This window comes from Peromyscus leucopus, chromosome 13 (genome assembly GCF_004664715.2).
Source record: "Peromyscus leucopus breed LL Stock chromosome 13, UCI_PerLeu_2.1, whole genome shotgun sequence".
NCBI classification, from domain to species: Eukaryota; Metazoa; Chordata; class Mammalia; order Rodentia; family Cricetidae; genus Peromyscus; species Peromyscus leucopus.
In genome coordinates, this window is record NC_051074.1 from 56,928,045 (window position 1) to 56,950,412 (window position 22,368).

General features: G+C 39.6%; 1 protein-coding gene across 2 annotated transcripts in view; it reads left to right on the top strand.

Moving 5' to 3' along the window:
- Positions 1-22,136, top strand: part of Sf3b1 (splicing factor 3b subunit 1) — a 47,379-nt gene extending 25,243 nt beyond the window's left edge. For both annotated transcript variants that reach the window (XM_028886352.2, XM_028886361.2), the window contains 19 exons: positions 831-1,068; positions 2,208-2,420; positions 2,642-2,763; positions 5,521-5,718; positions 5,809-5,910; positions 7,231-7,410; positions 8,624-8,710; positions 8,809-9,079; positions 9,355-9,500; positions 9,600-9,746; positions 9,881-10,006; positions 11,237-11,458; positions 11,918-12,100; positions 12,290-12,401; positions 14,077-14,197; positions 14,986-15,117; positions 17,820-18,092; positions 20,225-20,441; positions 21,662-22,136. In XM_028886352.2, the coding sequence (XP_028742185.1) occupies positions 831-1,068; positions 2,208-2,420; positions 2,642-2,763; positions 5,521-5,718; positions 5,809-5,910; positions 7,231-7,410; positions 8,624-8,710; positions 8,809-9,079; positions 9,355-9,500; positions 9,600-9,746; positions 9,881-10,006; positions 11,237-11,458; positions 11,918-12,100; positions 12,290-12,401; positions 14,077-14,197; positions 14,986-15,117; positions 17,820-18,092; positions 20,225-20,441; positions 21,662-21,820 (3,249 nt within the window). In that variant the 3' untranslated portion in view covers positions 21,821-22,136. The remainder of the gene's footprint in view (positions 1-830; positions 1,069-2,207; positions 2,421-2,641; positions 2,764-5,520; positions 5,719-5,808; positions 5,911-7,230; positions 7,411-8,623; positions 8,711-8,808; positions 9,080-9,354; positions 9,501-9,599; positions 9,747-9,880; positions 10,007-11,236; positions 11,459-11,917; positions 12,101-12,289; positions 12,402-14,076; positions 14,198-14,985; positions 15,118-17,819; positions 18,093-20,224; positions 20,442-21,661) is intronic.
- Positions 22,137-22,368: the final 232 nt, after the last annotated feature.

The window sequence follows — 22,368 nt, forward strand, 5'->3', positions numbered from 1 at the left end:
AACATCATCAACAAAGGCATTCATTCCAACATCCAGCAGAAACCAGCTGGGGAAACTGAGGCAGTTAGCTTAGTTCCTTAAGCGGCTTTCCCTCCATGAATGCCTTTTCTTCCCTGCTGTAGCGCAGACGTGTTTATCATGTGGTAACAGTAGGTGACATTTGCTGGAAATAGTTTACCTTTTAGCTGTTCTCAAGGATGGTGTTTTTACTCTTGGGCTCTTTTGCTCTTTTTCCTCTTCCTGTTGTAGTAACAGGGAGTCAGCTCCACCCAGGAAGTGTGTCTTGGAAAACAGTTTGAGACAAACATGCTCGGGTCTGAAATGGGGGTTGGGCAACTCCTCCTTCAGCATCAGCTTTTAACAAACTTAGGCAGCACTTGGCAAATTACCAGTACAATATATATTTATAAAAGTTTACAACCCAGAATGTGTGTGTGTGCGCTTTTTTAACGGTTTATTTGTTTGTTCGTTTATTTTTATATGCATTGGTGTTTTATCTGCATGTATGTCTGCGTCAGGGTGTCAGAAGCCCTAGAACTGGAGCTATAGACAGTTGTGAGCTACCATGTGGGTACCGGGAATTGAACCCAGGTCTTTTGGAAGAGCAGCCAGTGCTGAGCCATCTTGCAGTCCTGTGGTTCATGGTTTGATCTAGGGCTTTTTTCATTGTTCCAAATGAAAGCTGTGCATTGGTTCTGTCATCAGCATTGTAAGACAGTAAGCAGAATGATAGTCTATTTTAACTTTGAGTATAGGAGACAACTTACAGATACATGTATTTGGTTTTTGTTTAACACATTTGTAAAACACAATTCTTCTGCTTTGTTAAGACCCCTGGGCACACCCCTTCTTTAAGATGGGACGAGACACCAGGTCGTGCAAAAGGAAGTGAAACGCCCGGAGCAACCCCGGGTTCAAAAATATGGGATCCTACACCTAGTCATACACCTGCGGGAGCCGCTACTCCTGGACGAGGCGATACGCCAGGCCATGCAACCCCAGGCCATGGCGGTGCAACTTCCAGCGCTCGTAAAAACAGATGGGACGAGACCCCCAAGACAGAAAGAGGTAGGTACTTTTAGAGGAGTGGGGACAGACGAGTGTTTGGATGAAGTGTTGACTGGAGTGTTGTGTTTCAGGCTGAGGTCTGTACTTCCTATGTAACTGGCCAGCTCCTGGGGAGGTGGAGCAGGTTGGCTCTGGAGAAGTCTGAACCCACTGAGTGTGTAAACTGTCCTTTCCCTGACTGTGGGTCTCAGCACTCAAGCTTAAATCCGTATTCGAATCTTTTCTTAATAAACTTCCACCTTGGGAGTGACATGCTCAGTGGTCAAGGCGCTTACCACCAGCCATGCCTGGGACAGGGTTTTGGTCCCTGGGACCCACGTGGTAGAAGAGCCCCAGCTCCATGGGTACATCACGGCGGGTACTCTCCAGCATACACAGTGAATAAGTCAGTGGAACACACTTCAACTTGGATTAAATGAAAATTAAAAAAAAGAACATAGCAAATTGAGTGCCCAGTAATTCTTTCCCCCTTTTGAAGAGGCTGAAGATTAATGGGAAGAACCATAGAAGATAAATTTTGTATTTTAAAAAAAGTAAAAGGATGATAATTTTGTGTGTGGTTTTTTTTTTTTTGTTTTTTTTTTACTTTAAAAAATGTTTTGGATATCATCTCACTAGTCTTTACCTGGTGATTCTCTTGCCTCAGCCTCCTGTGTGTATGTTTAAATATACCAATTTTAAGTACACAATTTAGTGGCTTTGAACATACAGTGTTGCACAATTATGACTATAAGTCATTTCTATATCTTTTTTTCAGTGACCCAAACAGAAACTTCATCCTTTAAACAATGCTTTCTTCTGGCTCCTGCTAGCCTATATTTTATGTTCTGTCTCAGAAATTTGCCTAAATCTAGTGTTGGATGTCTAGTGAGAGTAGCTGGAACATGACTCAAGATAAACAGTTGATGGTTCCACAGATTGATCATATGGATGAAAACACAAGTTTTTGTTTCTCATTAGTTGCTGTGTGTGTACCTTTGTAGTCAGTAGAAAGGAAACCCAAAAATACTGAACAAAACTTTTAAGTATATCTTGTTTTTGGATTATCTTCCTTTTGAACTTAATCGTATTGCATGTGGGGGAAGCAGTGTTTGAAAAGTGGTTAATAGTGTGATCTTACTGACTCTTTGTTTTTGTAGATACTCCTGGGCATGGAAGTGGATGGGCTGAGACTCCTCGAACAGATCGAGGTGGAGACTCTATCGGGGAAACACCAACTCCTGGAGCAAGTAAAAGAAAGTCTCGTTGGGATGAAACACCGGCTAGTCAGATGGGGGGAAGCACTCCTGTTCTGACTCCAGGAAAAACGCCAATCGGCACACCAGCCATGAACATGGCTACCCCCACTCCAGGTAGAAATGCTCATTGGAAATCATTCATTCATTCTTTCTCTTTAACGGTTATAATTTTTTTGCTGTTTTTTTTCTGGGTGCTATTAATGCTAGCTTTTCTGTTAATAATAAGAATATAAAAGTGTCTTGATTTGCATTTCTAATATAAAAACAAACAGTAAGGACCTATTTAATGATAAAGTCTTGCACTGTGGATTATTAAAACTTGGCTTTTTTGGTAGGTCACATAATGAGCATGACTCCTGAACAGCTTCAGGCTTGGCGATGGGAGAGAGAAATTGATGAGCGAAACCGCCCACTTTCTGATGAAGAATTAGATGCTATGTTCCCAGAAGGATATAAGGTACTATTGATGAATATATGGTGAATGTGTTGGTATTTAGGATATGAGTTTTAAGCATTTGGTTGAAAAAAAAAAAAATCACCTGGCAAATTTGCATAGGCCTCACCCAGATTTATTAATCAGTTCCTTTTTTTTTTTTCTTTTATATAGGTGCTACTAAGTGCATTTCAGTTGGAAAAGTAATAGAGATGAAATGAGTAACATGGAGCTTTATTATTTTGCCAGTTGTGATGGTGCCTGTCTTTAATCCTGGTGATTGATGGGAGCCAGAGGCAGATTTCTGAGTTTGAGGCCAGTCTGGTCCAGATAACAAGTTCCAGGCCAAAGAGACCCTGTCTCAAACTGTCCCCCTGAAAAACATATTTTCTTTTGGGGGCTGGAGAAATGGCTCAGCTGTTAAGAGCATGTGCTGCTCTTGGAGGAGGGTGGGGTTCAGTTCCCAGCACCCACATCAGAGAGCTCCCCGGCACCTGTGGGTCTCCTCAGGCTCTGTACTCAAGTGTATAAGCTTAAATCCAGGCACACAAAAACATTTAAAAAAATACTATTTTAAGGGCTGGAGAGATGGCTCAGTGGTTAAGAACACTGGCTGCTCTTCCAGAGGACCCCTGTTCAATTCCCAGCAACCACATGGCAGCTCACAACTGTATCTCCAGCTCCAGGAGTTCTGACACCTAACACAGATAGACACAACACGCAAAACATCATTGCACATAAAGTGAAAGTTAATTTAAAAATGTTATTTTATTTTTAATTACGTGTATGAGTATGTGCATGTGAGTTCAGGTGTCTGCAGAAGCCCTTTTAATTCCTCCACTGGAATTACAGGCGCTTGGGAGTTGCCCAACGTGGGTTCTGAACTCTGGTCCTCACGATTTGAGGTGCAAGTGTTGTAAGTTACTGGGGAGCCATTTCTCTAATGCCCGCTAGTAAAGAACTATTCTTCTATTTTGAGATAGTGTCTCACTGTGTAATCATGGCTAGTCTGGAGAACTTCAGATAGAGACCACCCTGACCTTAACCTCACAGATCTGTTTAAAGGGCACGCCACCACTCCTGGCTTTTCTTAGTTTTTAAGTAAGGAATCTTTTTTTTTTTTTTTGAGACAGGGTTTCTCTGTGTAGACCTGGCTGTCCTGGATCTCGCTCTGTACTCCAAGCTGTCCTCGAACTCACAGAGATCCACCTGGCTCTGCCTCCCAAGTGCTGGGTAAAAGGCGTGCGCCACCACTGCCTGGCTAACCTTAATCTTATAGAGGCCGTTAGAGCCTTTTTGCTGTTGACTGTTGTCAGCAGTGTGCAGGTGTATGCACTCCCCCATCCCGTTAGGTTTGGGTTAGTTATTGCTGCCGATAAACGTGCCATATTCCTCAGTCTAGAGCATTTGCCCAGGAGAACAAGAATTAATCAATAAAACATTAAAAACCAAAGTCACCTTGTAGCCTCCATGTAATGCTTTGCCTGTGGACAATCTAATGTTGATTGTTTAAATATCTTTCTCAGTTATAGTCCTTAGTTTCCTTAATACCAATAGGAAGGATACTTGTTCTTTTGTGAGTGTAATAAGTACAATCTTAAAGTACACCTTCAGTGTACAGTGACACCAGTGGATTTGACATACTAAAGAATCAAGGAATAAATTCTACTTTATTCAAAATGCTTAGTCAGAGGTCCATGCTGCACATGCGTTAACAAGCAGCAGAAAAATAATTTAATGAAGTACAGGTGGCATCAGATATGTTTATCAAATCTTCAATCTCCTTGACATTTTTCAGACACGATATTTGACTATTTGGAGAGGACCTGTGTTAGGCTTATTGTCCTACCGAGGAAAGTGTTATTAGCAACAAAAGTCTCACTGCTTTAAAACCGAATCCTATTGTTTTAACTCATATTTTTAGGTATTCAATGGGTTTTATAATAGGTTTGATTTGGCATTTCTTTCAGAGGGTCTTGGCAAATACTTTAGTTTTACTTTTCTGTATTTAAGTCAGTTTTGTAGAGTTCAGTCTTAAAATACATTTTTATAGTATTTAGGGGTTTATGTGAATTTTCAATTTATCTCTAAAATATACATGATTTTTGTAATCTATTATATAAACCATATAAGTTTGTTTCCACTTAAATGAATGATTATAAATATTTGCTCTAACAGTGGTACCTTTTGGGAAATCACTGATTTGTAGTTTTTTTTTCTTTTTTTTTTTAATTTTATTTATTTTATTTTACAATACCATTCAGTTCTACATATCAGCCACAGGTTCCCCTATTCTCCCCCCTCCCACCCCCTCCCCTTACCCCCAGCTCACCCCCATTCCCACCTCCTCCAGGGCAAATCCTCCCCCAAGGACTACGATCAACCTGGTAGACTCAGTCCAGGCAGGTCCAGTCCCTTCCTCCCAGACTGAGCCAAGTGTGTAGTTTTTATAATTTCAAGTTTCATTAATTTCACATGTTGGCTTTACAGCATGCTGATATTTCAAACATGTTAATGTTTGAATGTGGCCAGAATTTTTAGAGTGCTTCATCTGTTTTTTTTCTCATTGAATTTCTAATTTGTTAATTAAAATTTAACGAATTAGAAATTATTTTTCATAAATATCTTAACTTTTAATTTTGAACAGTGGGTTATGTTTTCTCCAGGTAAATAAGCTTGCTAGCTAATAAATTGTAACTTCTGTACGTGTAAATGCTGCTGTGCTGTCCTTCAGTGTGTGAATCAAGGCCGTCCTGCTAACGTGCATTGCGACTCTCTTAGGTCCTTCCCCCGCCAGCTGGTTATGTTCCTATTCGCACTCCAGCCCGGAAGCTGACAGCAACCCCCACACCTTTGGGCGGTATGACTGGTTTCCACATGCAGACTGAAGACAGGACGATGAAAAGTGTCAATGACCAGCCGTCTGGGAACCTGCCGTTTTTGAAGCCTGATGACATTCAGTACTTTGATAAACTATTGGTAAGTGATGCTAGCAGAAGTGAATGAAGTATTGCTCTTGTTTGGGAGTTACAAATCACTGTCTTGATCTGCCTTTCAATTTCATTGTAGGTTGATGTTGATGAATCAACACTTAGTCCAGAAGAGCAAAAAGAGAGAAAAATAATGAAGTTGCTTTTAAAAATTAAGAATGGTACACCTCCAATGAGAAAGGTAAGTTCTGTTTTTATTTTATTTTATTTATTTATTTATTTTTTGGCTTTTAGTCCTGATTGCCGTGGAACTCACTATGTAGACCAGGCTGGCTTGGAACCTCCAGAAATCCACCTGCCTTTGGCTCTCAAATGTTGCAGTTAGTTAAAGGTGTATTCCACCTTTAATGAACAATAAATAATAAAAGTATGTGCCACATCTGGCTCCTCGGTCTAGTTTGTTAAATTATTATATCATTATTTTTGTTTGTTTTGAGACAGGTTCTCAAACTGTACCCCAAGCTGGCCTGAAACTCATAGCCTAGGTTGGGTTTTGTCTGATAGCAATCCTTTTTGCCTAGCCACCTGAGTGATGGAATTAACAGAATAAGACATGGCACTCTGTTCTGGTTCCTTTTTTGGCTTTTTATATGATCTCTGATAAGTTGCTTAGCTTGGCCTTAAGCTTGTTCAGGTAAGCCTTGAGCTTTGGATCCTCTTCTGGAGTAGCTGCTTGGTATTAAAGACTTATGCTCCAGGCTCAGTGAATTTAATTCTTCTAATCAAAGGATTTTTGTTCTGATAAGGATATGAGAAAATTAAATTCCGTTTGTCCTTGACAGCTTTAGAGTGTTTAGAACTAGAAGTGATTAGTGAAAATTATGTGAGTTGTTCTGTTAACACCGAATGTGGCTTGATTCTGGAAGGCTCTTATGGCTCAACTAAGGCATATGGTATATACTTGTATGGTTCTATGGCACAACTAACTTATCCTTTAAACATTTATTTATGGGCACACATACATGATGATAACTTGCAGGAATCAGTTGTTTCTATTTTGTGGGTTCTTAGAATTGAACTCAAATGATTATCAGGCTTGGTGGCTAGTACCCTTTACCCTCTGAGGAATGTTACAAGCCCTATAAATTAATTATCCTTTTTTCTTTTATGCCCATTTATTCATTTATTTAGTATATACATAGTGCGTGGGTGTGTGTACAGGCATGTGGGTAGGTGATACTCCAGAGTAGACAGAGAAGTCAGAGGACAGCTGTGGAAGTTGGTCTCTCCTTCCATTGTCCAGATCCCAGGGGTTGTAGTGGGGTCATTGGGCTTGGTGATAAGCCCCTTTACCTCTTAGCCATCTCACTTGCCACTAAATGACCCTGTTTGAATGAGCTGATACCATTAAACTTGGGTCATGTGAGTTCTTAGATGTAAATTGTCTTACCTAAGTATACATCAAAATAGGATTCAAAAAAATATGATTCCTGATGAAATTTACCCCTTCTGAATGCTTGCTCATAAATGAAAATAATCTTTTCTTTTTGCTTTTCCCCAGGCTGCTTTACGTCAGATTACTGATAAAGCTCGAGAATTTGGGGCTGGACCTTTGTTTAACCAGATTCTTCCTCTGTTGATGTCTCCTACACTTGAGGATCAAGAGCGTCATTTACTTGTGAAAGTTATTGATAGGATACTGTATAAACTGGATGACTTAGTACGGCCATATGTGCACAAGGTTGGTTGGTTCTCTAAGTAGTGTTTAATGGTCTAATTTTTATTGCTTGAATTCTGTTTTCCACTCTCTGGAATCTGGAAGCTCTTTTTCAGTGGTAGGTTTGGGGGAGTGGGGAGGTGGGCATTGTTCAAGACAGGGTCTTTCTGTGTAGCCTTGCATACTAGGCTGGCCTCAGAGATCTACCTGCCTCTGCCTCCTGAGTGCTGGGATTAAAAGCATGTGGCACCACTGCCTGACCGTTTAGTATTTTTTCATTTTCATTATAAAAGTCAAGGGTTTATTTTTCCAGTTTGTCCTCATATTTATACAAACTTAGTTCATGTATATGGTGCTTTGCCTGCATCACTTGCATGATTGTTGCCCTTGGAAGCCAGAAGAGGGCATTGGATCCCCCCACAGCTGGAGTTAATAGATGTTCTAAGTTGCCATGTGAGTGCTGGGAATTGACCCTGGGTCCTCAAGAAGAGTGGCTAGTGCCCTCTAACTGACAGGCCATTTCTCCAGCCCCTTTCCTTGTGTTCTTAAAATTTTAAAGTTCAAAATTTTAGTTGATTGTATACAAGCATAGTCTAGAAAAGTTTAACAATGTATAGCATCCTCAGAGTTAATCAGTGTTGAATTAGTCTGTCCTGATCTTTTGGGGTTTTTGAGAAATGGTCTCACCATGTTATCGAGGCTGGCCTATGTCTTTGTGTGGATGTATGCTAACTCTAGTCCAGGATCTCTTGCCCGGCCAATGGTTTTGCCCACAATTTAGGTGGGGCTTTGCAAGATAATCTTTTATGGGCATTCCCAGAGACCCATTGCCCAGGTGGTTTTAGATCCTGCCAAATTGACAATTAACATTAATTAGCACAACTACCAGATCTTTTTTCTTCTTCCAGAAGCAAGCATCACATATATAAAAATAAAGATATATGTAAATTTTTTTGTCATTTTTACTCTTGAGTTATTAACTCATTTTTTCCAGTTGTTTTTATTGACAGATTAGAATGAGAATAGATATTTTATTTTGTATTAGAATAAAGAATCATCTTTATATGACAGTGCTCATATATTTTTTAATGTTAGTTTACATTTAATTTTCACCTATATCTAGGGCTTGATGGTATGGAATTAAAATTCTTTAACCCCATTCCTTGATAAAGTTTTTTGATAACTGTAGGTTCATGTGGAAATGTAATTCCTCTTGTGTTTTTTTTTTTCTTCTCAGATTCTTGTGGTCATTGAGCCGCTGCTGATTGATGAAGATTACTATGCCAGAGTGGAAGGCCGAGAGATTATTTCTAACTTGGCAAAGGTATTCACATTCAATTCCTAGAAAAGGAAGTCTGCCTTTTGAAGGGTTTGAGGATTGATGGTATTAACTGAAGCTGCTGTTGTGTCTTTTGTCTTTAGGCTGCTGGTCTGGCTACTATGATTTCTACCATGAGACCTGATATAGATAACATGGATGAGTATGTCCGAAACACAACAGCTCGAGCTTTTGCCGTTGTAGCCTCTGCCCTGGGCATTCCTTCTCTATTGCCCTTCTTAAAAGCTGTGTGCAAAAGCAAGAAGTCTTGGCAAGCCAGGCACACTGGTATTAAGATTGTACAACAGATAGCTATTCTTATGGGCTGTGCTATCTTGCCACATCTCAGAAGTTTAGTTGAAATCATTGAACACGGTAAGTGGTGATGTAACTTTTATAGATCATCTGTCCTGAATGTTTGATTACTGATTGGGGGTGGGGAATAACTGAAAGGGCTTTCCCACACAAATGGGTTCTATTTTGAAGTGGGGTTTGTAACAGTTTCTGTTAACAAACTGCTTTTGCGGAAATTGTATTGACTGCAACATGTCTTGCAGTTTGGGGACATGGTTAGAGACCTTGATGATGATTGGGCTGGATTGTGAAAATGAGGTCTTGGGGCTGGCTCACACCTGTGTTGGCTTGTGTAGGTCTTGTGGATGAACAGCAGAAAGTTCGGACCATCAGTGCTTTGGCTATTGCTGCTTTGGCTGAAGCAGCGACTCCTTACGGTATCGAGTCGTTTGACTCCGTGCTCAAGCCTCTATGGAAGGGTATCCGCCAGCACAGAGGAAAGGTAAGTCCGCTCTTAGATTCTGGGTTGTTGCTGTTCAGTAAGGCAACCTCAACTTAATTTCCTGACGTGTGTCTGTTTATATATTTTATTTTTAAATAGGGTTTGGCCGCTTTCTTAAAGGCTATTGGGTATCTTATTCCTCTTATGGATGCAGAATATGCCAACTACTATACCAGAGAAGTGATGTTAATCCTTATTCGAGAATTCCAGTCTCCAGATGAAGAAATGAAGAAAATTGTATTGAAGGTAATTAGTTGTTCAGTTTGTGCATGTTTTGGAAGGTCAAAGAGGTCTTTATAACATTAAAAACAAAACAAAACTATGTTGTGTTGTGTCAATGTCACGTGTTTGATTTAGTGTTTTTTTTTTTAACCTTTTAGGTGGTGAAACAGTGTTGTGGAACAGATGGTGTAGAAGCAAACTACATTAAAACGGAAATTCTTCCACCTTTCTTTAAACACTTCTGGCAACACAGAATGGCTCTGGATAGAAGAAATTACCGACAGGTGACCTTTTATTTATTGTTAAAATTTGAGTCTCAAAAAGCTTTTTGACGAATTGTCTACTTAGAATGCACATTACATACAATAATTTGCTTTGGCTATCTTAAAATTTATATGTACTTTACTGTGACCGAAGATGAACTTTTTAAGCCCTTTTATCTACTTTCTATTTTGAGATAGGGTTTCACTGTGTAGCCTGGAAATTGCAATGTAGACCTCAAACTCACAGGTCCACCTACCTGCCTTTGTCTTCTAAGTGCTGGGATTAAAGGTGTGCTCTGTTACACCTGGCCTCTTTCTTGTCATGTTTTTGGAAAGCATGCATTTAATGTAAAATCCCCATAAAACTAGTGCATTTAAAAATTTTAAATGTTTATTTTTCAAATGTATGTATGGGTGTTTTACCTGTGTGTGTGTATCTGCACCATTTGGTGTGTCTCATGGCTACAGAGACCAGATCATTGATCTCCTGGTATTGGAGTTACAAACAATTGTGAGCCAGATATCTCCTGGTATTGAAGTTACAAATGTTTGTGAACCACATTGTGGGTGTTGGGAAATTGAACTTGGGTTTCCTGGAAGAGTAAACCAGTACTCTTAACTGCTGAGACATTTCTCCAGCCCAGTCCTGTTTCCACCCCCACCCCCCTTGTGTGTACACAAGTGCTTGTGTTTAAATTACACTTAGATTTGGTGTGTGCATGTGCCCCCAGTGCATGCATGTTATGGAGGTAGGAGAGCAACTGGCTGGAGTTCCCTCTTGGAGGTGGATCATGAGACTCAAACTCAGGTTGTCAAGGGTGTTGACAAGTGCCTTTTACCTGTTGAACCCTCCCTACAGCCCTGTTTTGTTTTTTTTTTTCTTTTAGTGACAAAATCACTTTGTAGTCTAGGCTGGTCTCAAATTCTTGGTCCTTCTTCCTTGGCCTCCCAGCTCACCAGTGCTTAACTGTGAGGCGATGTTTTTGTAATTTGAGGCTTTCTCTAGCTTGCTGGAACTTAAGTTATTTTACTTAGAATTGTTTTTGTTTTGAAGATAGGATCTCATATTTCTTGGGCCGGCCTGGACCTTGTGTATATAGCTAGATTGGCATCGAACTTGGAAGAGCTGCCTCAGCTTTTTGAGTGCTAGCATTATAGGCAGGAGCTGCTCTCACTGTGAAGGTTTAGTAGGAAGTTTTATTTCCTTAGAAAAGAAACTCATTTGGAAGGGTTTTGCTTTTGTCTTTTTAGTTAGTCGACACCACTGTGGAGCTGGCAAACAAAGTAGGAGCAGCAGAAATTATATCTAGGATTGTGGATGATCTGAAAGACGAAGCTGAGCAGTACAGGAAGATGGTGATGGAGACAATTGAGAAAATTATGGGCAACCTAGGGGCAGCAGATATTGATCATAAACTTGAAGAACAACTGATTGATGGCATTCTTTATGCTTTCCAAGAACAGACTACAGAGGTAATGGCTACTAGTCATTTATTTCTGGTTTAAATTTTATTTTGTGTGCATGTGTGTGGGAGAAAATTAGAGGCAGCCTTCAGGGATCAGTTCTCTCTTTCCACCATGTGTTTCTTGGGGGCAGGCTTGAGGGCAACTGTCAGCCAGGCCCATCACAGCTAATTATGGTGCCATGTTGCTGGTGACTTTCATCTATGTAGAAAACTGTCCTTTTAAAGCAGGTATCCCTTAAAAGTAATTTAGGTTTGACATTTTAAGTACTAATTTTCCTCGGTTTCAGCAAATGTTCTTTTACCTTAAGTTTTTGGATTTGATTTAAAAACTAACGGGATGTTGGGTGGTTGGAATAGAAGGAATATTATTTAACAATCAACTTTTCAGTTAAAACTAAATTCTGTATTTTTAGTGATTTTGTGTGTTTGTTTTTAAAAAAGTGTAATTAGCTTTTTTCTCTTTTAGGATTCAGTAATGTTGAATGGCTTTGGCACAGTAGTTAATGCTCTTGGCAAACGAGTCAAACCGTACTTGCCTCAGATCTGCGGTACTGTTTTATGGCGTTTAAATAACAAATCAGCAAAAGTTAGGCAACAAGCAGCTGACTTGATTTCCAGAACTGCTGTTGTTATGAAGACTTGTCAAGAGGTAACCTATCTAGTCTACCAGGTTTTTTTTATATATAGATTTTATACATACACACATACATACATACATACATACATACATACATACATACGTATATATATATATATGTATATATATATAATATATATATAAATAAAATCCGGTAGCTTAATGGAGAAAGTAACATTTTAAATGTTTCTTTTATTACAGGAAAAACTGATGGGGCACTTGGGTGTGGTGCTGTATGAATATCTGGGTGAAGAATACCCTGAAGTACTGGGCAGCATTCTTGGAGCACTGAAGGCTATTGTAAATGTAATAGGTATGTGATGGCCTGACCGTGTGAGAATTTGGCTTGCAATTTTCTTTGTAATTTGAAAGCAAAATATAAAGTGGTATTTAGGAGTTTGTTGATTTTTTTTTCTTCTTTTTTCTATTTTTTGAGCACTTCAGGGTTGTCAGAGAAAGTCACAAAGGTCTTCTTTTCCTATTTTATATTTATATTTTACTTAAAAATGTTAAAGGGGAAATTTAGGACTTAGGAAGTATGGAAATGGTTACAGCACAAAATGTGTGAGTTGCTGGGAGAGAGGACCCTGGTAGAAGTAGTACATCCGCTAGAAAATGATCCAGTCTCGCTTGTGAGGGAGGGGGTGGGGCCACCCTGAAGTTGTAATTGAGCTTTAGAAATGGTCTTTGTTTAGTCAGTCTTGTATATGAAAGTGTTTGGATGGGTTGTTAGGATTTTCTGTTTGCAGTGATTTCAAAGACGACGACGACAAGGTAAAGCAGCAATCTAGCCTATCTTTTAGTCATAAGTGAAGAAGATACAGCTATCAGTCTTGGGTGGAGGGAGAACTTTGTCTTTTTCAGGAAGTAATGATAAAGCAAACAAAGGCATTCCTGTCTTTAAAATCTCAGTGTAGCTGGGCAGTAGTGACACACAACTTTAATCCCAGCACTTGGGAGATAGGCAGATGTCTGGAGTTCGAGGTCAGCCTGCTGTATGGCACCAAGATAGCTGGGGAAACCCTGTTTGGGGGGCGGGGACATGTCTCATATTTAAGCATAGTGTTTGGAAGTAACTTCTGTGGGACTGAAGGGGTGGGAAAAGGCCAAGAGTTCCTAATACCTGGAGATGATAACCATTGTTTTCCCTGTTTTAGTAAGGAGTGTTTATGCAGTATAGATCTCTGAATGGTTGCCTTTACATATAATTCACAGTTCAGCCCAGTCTTGTATGCTTTAAAGATACTGACCTGCCAACAGTCAATTAACCATGTGGAGGTCTCTGGTTTGTCAGAGTTGTAAACCGTGTTATTTGGGAAACATGAGAAAAGTGACAGAATCAGCAAGCAGTTTCAGTTAGAGAAAGAGCCCCTGCTGGCTGCCTCTCCCTCCCCCACTTCATAGGTTTAAAGATCATCCAGGCATGCCCTGCACTTCAGGAAGACTGGAGATCTGTTTGGTTTTGCAATTAAGGGGTTTCTGATTTGACTTACATGTCTGCTTTTGCTTATACTGTTGTCTTTGGTCAGAACATAGGCCGTTTCCATATTTAAATGTCAGTGTGCAAATAGCATTTTAAAACTAAATAAAAACTTTTTGTTATTGAGTAACCCTCTTTTTTTTTTTTTTTTTTTTTTTTTTTTTCTGCTTTTTTTGAGACAGGGTTTCTCTTTGGAGCTTTGGAGCTTGTCCTGGATCTCACTTTGTAGACCAGGCTGGACTCAAACTCACAAAGATTCGCCTGCGGGGCGCCCCCCCCCAAGTTCTGGGATTAAAGGCGTGCACCACCACCGCCCAGCTTCTTTCATTTCTACATGTAATTAGAAGCTAAAGTTTTAAAAAATTCTAAATCTAATTAGAATCTGGGGCTTTTATCCATATGTAGCTTGTAAGTTTATATTTATGCATTGCATTGCACAGTAAAAGGAAAAATGAACAGAGGTTGCAGTTCATGTTGTAATAGTTTATTTTTTTTTTCTGTCAAATAGGTATGCATAAGATGACACCACCAATTAAAGATCTCTTGCCTAGACTCACGCCCATCTTAAAGAACAGGCATGAAAAAGTACAAGAAAATTGTATCGACCTTGTTGGACGAATTGCTGACAGGTAAGCAGATTACCCCAACATTTTTAAGAAGTAGTAACAGTCTCATACTTTGTTTAAGTAGACTGCTTAAACGTTCTTATAGGCAGTATTTCTTTTTAGATTTAGCAGATTTGTATTCAGTGAGCAAGTTTTACTTAAAATTGTTTACCTAAGTGCAATATGGTCAGGTTATCCTAGATTAATATTTTCAGTCAAATTTTACTTTGGCTATTAATAAGAATCAGCAGTGTAGTTTTGTTGCTGTTTTTTCGAGACAGGATTTCTCTGTGTGGCTCTGGCTGTCCTGGATCTCACTCTGTAGTCCAGGCTGGCCTTGAACTCACAGAGATCCACCTGCCTCTGCCTCCTGAGTCCTGAGATTAAAGGTGTGTGCCACCACCGCTCGGCTTAGCAGTGTAGTTTTAAAACTGAGCCAGGTTTTCTTTCTTTTTGTTTAATTTTCTTTTGAGGCAAGGTCTGATTGTATCTCTGGCTGGCCTAGAACCAACTATATAGACCAGGTTGGCCTTGAATTTAGATCTGCCTCCTGAGTGCTGGGATTAGAGGTGTGCACCACCACTTTTTTAGTTTTCATTTAATATTTAAGGAGAGTTAGTAGTGGTTTCAGAACTGAATATGCACATTTACTTTTTTTAAACTTTCATTTGAATAAGGGGTGGAACCCTTATTTCCCATGTGTGAGGCCCTGGGCTTCTTCCCAGCACAACAAAAACAAAAAAATCAAAGCACCTTGATATCACAACAATGGTAACTCATTTAATTTTATTTATTTATTTATTTTTAACTAGGGGAGCTGAATATGTGTCTGCAAGAGAGTGGATGAGGATTTGCTTTGAGCTTTTAGAACTCTTAAAAGCTCACAAGAAAGCTATTCGAAGAGCTACTGTCAACACTTTTGGTTACATTGCAAAGGCCATTGGGTGAGTATTTTCACTTTTCTGATAGGTTGTAACAAATCATTGTGTTGGAAAATGCTTTCATGTAGACATCTTTGAGGCATCGAATAGTTAATCATTTGAAGAAAAAGTATTTCATTAACTACTGACCTGCCCTTCCCTATTTTTAAACTATTTCTTTAAATTCTTAATTGAACTAAAATAGATAAAATGCTTTAAAATTTCCCCTACTGTAGTAGAGAGGGAAATAGGTCCATTTTCAGGGTACATTCAAGTTTTTGTTGGTCTTTTTTGGGATATTGTTTAATTTTTTTTCTTCTTTTTTGAGACAGGGTCTTTATGTAGTCTTGGTTGTTCTGGAACTCTTTGTAGACCGGCCGGCCTCAAACTCAGAGGTCTGCCTCCCCAGTTCTGAGATTAAAGGCATATTAAGAGCCTGTGCCCCATGTCCAGCTAGGATATTGCTTAAAATATTGAGGGATGAGTACTCTACCGTCTTAATCTCCATGGTGTCCCATTATGGGCCTCTGTTTTAGTTGCTCTTAATAATAAAAAGAAGCTTCTCTGGGGCTGGAAAGATGGCTCAGCAGTTAAAAGCACTGGCTACTGTTAGAGAGGAGCCAGCTTTGATTCCCAGCACCCACATGCCTTACAATCCACGAATGTAACTCCAGTGTCGGGGATCTGCAGACACACATGTAGGCTACTCATACATACAGAAATAAACAAATATATTTTTAAAAGTTAAAAGCTTTTCTGATAAGGGTTGAGAAGTACACTGATTTATGGGTATAAAGATAAAAACTTAGGGGGCAGTTTATCCTTTAACATAATGACAGTTATATCACACCCCTAATCCTCAAGATGTTAATGATTGTTTTGGAAGAGTGGGATATAAAGATTGTAAATGCCAGAGGTAGTAGACATCTGCAGCAAAAGAACACTTGTTGGACATGACAGCGTAGTTGCAGACAAGAACTTAGATGAGTTGTAACTGCACTTGACCTGCACAAGATCAAGCCAGTCAAAACACTGGCGTGGATCGGAGAGGGGTTCATGAAGTCTCTCCCCTGTCTGAAGAGCTATTGGCAATTGATGACTGCTGGGAAGAGTCAGTGATAAGAGATGGGCCCCTGTGAGGCTGGCTCCACATGCTTCAGCACAGTATCTCTACCCATACACAGAACATTAGCATGATGGGGACTTAGTGGATTTAAACTGTTTCTTTAGATTTATATATTTTATGCCTATATGTATATGCATGTATTTACACATATACGTGCCTGATGCCTGTGGAGGTCTTAAGAGGGTGTTGGATCCCCAAGAACTTAAGGTATGGATGGTTGTGAGCTACCATGTGAGGGCTGAGAATCAAACCTGGGTCCTCTGGAAGAGCAGCCAGTGTTCTTAACCACTGAGCCATCTCTCCAGCCCTGACTCAGTGGATTTATAAAAGGAGCACATAAAGTTGGGAGGGCCAGTGGGGGAAGGGAGAGACGAGAGAGATCTTAGAAAGACAAGGGGGGTTTGACCAAACTCAAGTTAGGCACATATGAAGGTTTTTTTCTTTGTATATTAAACTCACTTTAATGTTTGTTGTTGTCATCTAAACCTTTTATGTATATAAGTGCTTTGCCTGCACATAGGTCTGTAGCCACTTGTATGCCTGCTGCCCTCAGGTACCACAAGATAGTATTGGATTCATTGGAACTTAGAGTTAGAGAAGGTTGTGAGCTACCATGTGGGTGCTGAGAATCATACCCAGGTCCAGCAGCCAGTGCTCTTAACCTGATCTCATCTACCCATCTGGCTCCGGTTTTTATTTGATTTTACCTTTTTATTTTGGAGAATCTCACTGTGTAGTTCTGGCTGGCCTTAACTTAAGATTAGTCTGTCCCTCTCTTCCAAGTGCTAAGACTAAAGGTGTGGGCCAACATGCAGTATTTATATATAATTCATATCTTAATGTTCACTTTGTGATAAACATGGGAGAAGGGTTAATGGGGAAGATGAGGAACAGATTTTATGTGTTTGAGCATGGGAATCCAGGGTTTTGGATATTTTTGTTTTGGATATTCTGCTTAGCTTTGGAGTCCACCATTTAAATATCTTTATATTTCAAAAGTCCCTCCCCCCACCCCCCAATCTCTCTGGGTAGCTTTGCGCCTTTCCTGGAACTCACTTGGTAGTCCAGGCTGGCCTGGAACTCACAGAGATCCTTCTGGCTCTGCCTCCTGAGTGCTGGGATTAAAGGCGTGCGTCACCACCGCCTAGTTTATATTTCAAAAATTTAAAGAGTAAAAATTATATTTGAAAATGAGTCTACCTGAATTAACATTAAGAAAAATCTAGACAGGCAGGTGGATCTCTGTGAGTTCTAGGCCAGCCTGGTATTCAGAGCTAGTTCCAGGACAGCCAGGACTACACAGAGAAACCTTGTCTTGAAAAACCAAAGCAAAGAAAAAGAAAAATCTGACAATTTGGAGCCTTTTTAAACTTTCTTTTTTTTAATATTTTTATTTTATTTTTTGAGGTTATAATTATATCATTTTCTCCTTCCCTGTATGAAGCTCTTAGGTCAAAAGCCACAATTCTAGTGGCAAGAAAAGTACTACATTGTATCAGAACATTACCAATGTCCAGTGATACTCCAGTTTTTCTTTTCTCTGAGAACAAGTTTAATAGTATGATACCTTGCTGATGTATAATTTCTTGTTTCTTTTCAGCCCCCATGATGTACTGGCTACGCTTTTAAACAACCTCAAAGTTCAGGAAAGGCAGAACAGAGTGTGCACTACTGTAGCCATTGCCATTGTTGCAGAGACGTGCTCCCCCTTCACAGTACTCCCTGCTTTAATGAACGAATACAGAGTTCCTGAACTCAATGTTCAGAATGGAGTGTTAAAATCGCTCTCCTTCTTGTTTGAGTATATTGGTGAAATGGGAAAAGACTACATCTATGCTGTAACGCCTTTACTTGAGGATGCGTTAATGGATAGGTGAGTGACTAAAACTAAATGTAGAAAGATAATTAACAATATGCTTCATGTTAGACTTTACTAAGATAACTTTTAAATGACCTATTTGTTGTATTGTTAGGGAAGAAACATTACTGTGATGGATTATTTCCCATAATAAGTATAATTTCTTACTTTAATATTTGCTGTAGTGAGTTAGTCTCATTTCATATGTGTTAAGCTAAATACATTTTGAGGCACTTTTTAAAAACAATTAGGGGGAATAAAAGATGAACACGAGTTAATCTGTATGGCAGTGAAACCTGTAGTTTTGTTTTTGAGACAGTGTCTCAGGTCACCCAGGGTAGCTGAACATGACCTTAAACTTATTTCCTCACTTCCTCTACCTCCAGAGTGTTGGAATTGTAGACATGTACCACCAGGCTTGCTTTTATGGGGCTTCATACATGCTTTGTAAGCCAGCGCTCCACCAGAGCATAGTCTTCCCCTTGCAGGCCCCAGTGTTCAGATGGCAGCTGTTAGTTCAGTACTGCTTGTGAATTACTTGGTAAGAGTCTTGCCATTTTACTGTAGGTTGAGGTACAGAATTAATTGTACCCGACAAGATTTCTAAGGAAAGCGTAGGAAGGTTCAAGTAGTTACTTTTATGTACAGCTTAAATTACTAAACTGGCCACGTTGTGCCTCCAACCTCTACTACAGAGGCTGATGCAGGAGGATTGAAAATTCCATGCCAACCTGCACAATATATTAAGACTGCCCTGTCTCAAAACAAAATTGTGAAAATTGGGTAGGGTTGTAGTGTTCCTTTCATGCATGAGGTCCTGGATTCAGTCCTCAGTGTATCAAAAGTCACTCAGTAACCTTCATAAGGTCAACTTAAACTGACTAGTGTGGTACCAGAAAGTATAGATGTAATTATGAAGACACATTAGTAATTTCAATTTGTTCCAGGACCAAACAAAATAGCGGTAAATGACCTTGTTTCTCTCTCTCATTGCTTCTTCATGAGGCATGCCTGAACATTGAAATGTGTGATTTGAGGTTAAAAGTTGTGTTCTAATTAGAGGAATTTTGTGAAAGTAAACATGACTTGTCTCTTCATATATTGATTACAAATAAAACTGATAGTAAAATTGAAAAGTTTGGCAGAACTTTCTGGTTTGGGGGTTGTTCATAGGAAAAACACTTGAATATTGCACTGCAAATAAATTTGAATTCTATATTCTCAGTTAATATATCAAATTCATTTTAGAACATTGCAGATTTCTGTCAGTTGTACATATTGTAATTTTCATGTATCAATAATTTCTTATGCTTTTACATTCTTTTTTTGTGATCTCAACTCTTAGAAAGTTTTTCTTCTTCTTCTTTTTTCTTGTTTGTTTTTCAAGACAGTTGCCCTGGTTGTCTTGGAACTCACTTTGTAGATCAGGCTGGCTGTGAATTCAGAGATCCACCTGCCTCTGCCTCCTGAGTGTTAGGACTAAAGGTGTGCAGCACCACCGCCCGGCTAAGGTTTTCATGTTTTAGGTGTAGAGTTCACAGTATTTGTTGCTTCTATATTTATTTCAAAAGTATGCTTTGGGGATGGATATGCTCAAAATACATTGTATATAATTCTCAAGGAATTAATAAAAATTAAAAAGAGATTTATTTGTAAGTTGAGGTAGGGGTAACTCAGTTGAAAATGACTAAAAGAATACTCAGTTGGAAAACTTATTGAGAACTTCTGCTTTATTGTGGTAAATAATCAGATAAATAAAAGTAACAGTGTTATAGTTAATATTTAATATATATAGTTACTATTCAAAGGGTGATGTTGTTAATAGCTTGGCAAAATGCATTTTTTCATGTACTCAGAATAGGTACAAAATGAATAGCACATTGATTGTTATGAACACAAATTCAGATGAAAGTTCTTATTTGTACGGATTTGAAAACCTGATTGGTTTTTCTCCTATGTTTAATTTTTGAATGAAAAATTTGAGAGCAACTTTAATTTGATCTATATGCTGGTATTGACTTACTATCATATTTAAGGTTACAGAGTTTAAAGGAAATACTGTTAGTCAAACGTAATTTAGTTCCTAACATGCAAGTGAATATTTCTCATACAATTAAGACTAACTTAAAGACTATCCCCCGTTACAGGGACCTTGTGCACCGACAGACGGCTAGTGCAGTGGTACAACACATGTCTCTTGGTGTGTATGGATTTGGCTGTGAAGACTCTCTGAACCACTTACTGAACTATGTATGGCCTAATGTGTTTGAGACATCTCCCCATGTAATCCAGGCAGTAATGGGAGCTCTGGAGGGCCTGAGAGTGGCTATTGGACCATGCAGAATGTTGCAGTATTGCTTACAGGTAGGCTAAATGTGGGGTTTTGTTTGGTTGGTTTTATACAAGCTCACTCAAAAATCATTTAATTTATTACGAAGTCAGTCACAGCCTAATTGAAGGAGACCCTGCTGAGTGGGTCCCTCCCAGCCCTGGTTAGGCACAGACTGCACGCAAACACCTGTCTCCACAGAGAGCCTCTAGTAAGCAGTTCAAGTGGCTGTTTTCTGACTCAGACGAAAAGAGAGGAGCAAATGACCATGCAGATGCATCCACTCCCCCCTTGGGTTTTTCAAGACAAGATTTCTCTGTGTAGCCCTGGCTGTCCTGGAACTCACTCTGAAGGCCAGGCTGGCCTAGAACTCAGGGATCCACTTTGCCTCTGACTCCATAGTGCTGGGATTAAAGGTGTGGGTCACCACCCGGCAGCAGGTGTAATTTTTTGTTACTTTTAAATTTTATTTTATGTGCATTGGTGTTTTGCCTGCACATATGTCTGTGTGAGATTGTCAGAAGCCCTGGAACTAGAGTTACAGACAGTTGTGAGCTGAAATGTGGGTGTTGGGGATTAAACTCGATCCTCTGGGAGAGCAGCCAGTGCTCTTAACCACCGAGCCGTCTCTCCGGCCCATCGGGTGTAATGTTTAAGAAGAGAAAAAGGGGAGGTTTGTGTTAGAATGGGCTAGGTTGAGGTGGTCTGTTTTGATTGGGCATGTTAATTAGGTGAACCAAAGGGGGGCTTTTGATTGCTGGACTTGAACCCTTTTGTAGCTGGACCTTGATGATCTGCCTAAGGAGGAGGAAGTGACCAGAAAAGTGAAGAACTTTGGGGACCAGTTTTAGGAATGGGATGGGGAAGGGTAAGGCCTGTTAGAGCCGTTCTCAAGTGGGCTAATGTCCTTTACTAATTACCATGGGGTGCAGTTCTACATTGAGGTAGGAATTCATTTGTCTTTACCCATTGCAGTTTTGTGCAGTTTCCGGATTGTTTTTTCCTTCCCTCTTCAGAGGAAATACTTGTTTATTTTTTGAGACAGGGCCTCACTCTGTAGCTCTGGTTGGCCTGGGACTCACTATGGATCAGGCTAGCCTTGGACTCCTAGATAGATCAACTGCCTGCTTCTGCCTACCTCCTGAGTGCTGGGATTAAAGGTGTGTCCCATCACGCCAGCTAGACGAAATGCTCCTGATCCTGTCCTCACAGCTTGTAGTTGTTAAAGTAACATTCTACCTTCTAATTACTCTAGGGCCTCTTTCACCCAGCTCGCAAAGTCAGAGATGTGTATTGGAAAATTTACAACTCCATCTACATTGGCTCCCAGGACGCGCTCATAGCACATTACCCAAGAATCTACAATGATGATAAGAACACCTATATTCGATACGAACTTGACTACATCTTGTAATTTGATTGTGTGTCTAATACACAGCTGTTTCACACCTTAAACTTGCTTCGATCTGATGATATAAACTTGTAAACATTGCAGATCAGTGTAGAGCTGGTCATAGGAGGGGGTAGAAATCCAGTAGCATGATTTTTAAATAACTTTTGTTTTTGATGTTAAACAGTAAACGCCAGTAGTGACCAAGGACACAGTGATTACACACACTATACTGGAGGGATGTCATTTTTTATTCATCTTTATGAAGATTTAGAATTCATTCCTTGTGTTTAAAGGGAATGTTTAATTGAGAAATAAACATTCGTGTACAAAATGCTAATTTGTGTGTGTTTTTTGAATATAACTTGTAAAATGCAGAACTTTGGTAAAGTATTGGTTTGTGTAGAATAAGTGGCCTAATTTCATTTTCTGTTACCTGGTTTATTATGGAACATAGCAGAACACATTATAAAGTGATGGTCTCTCTGTCAAGTCCATTGTTTGTTGATGACGAGAAGAGTACCTTTGGGCTGCTCCCCTCAGTGTAGCATAACCATTCCATCACCATAGGA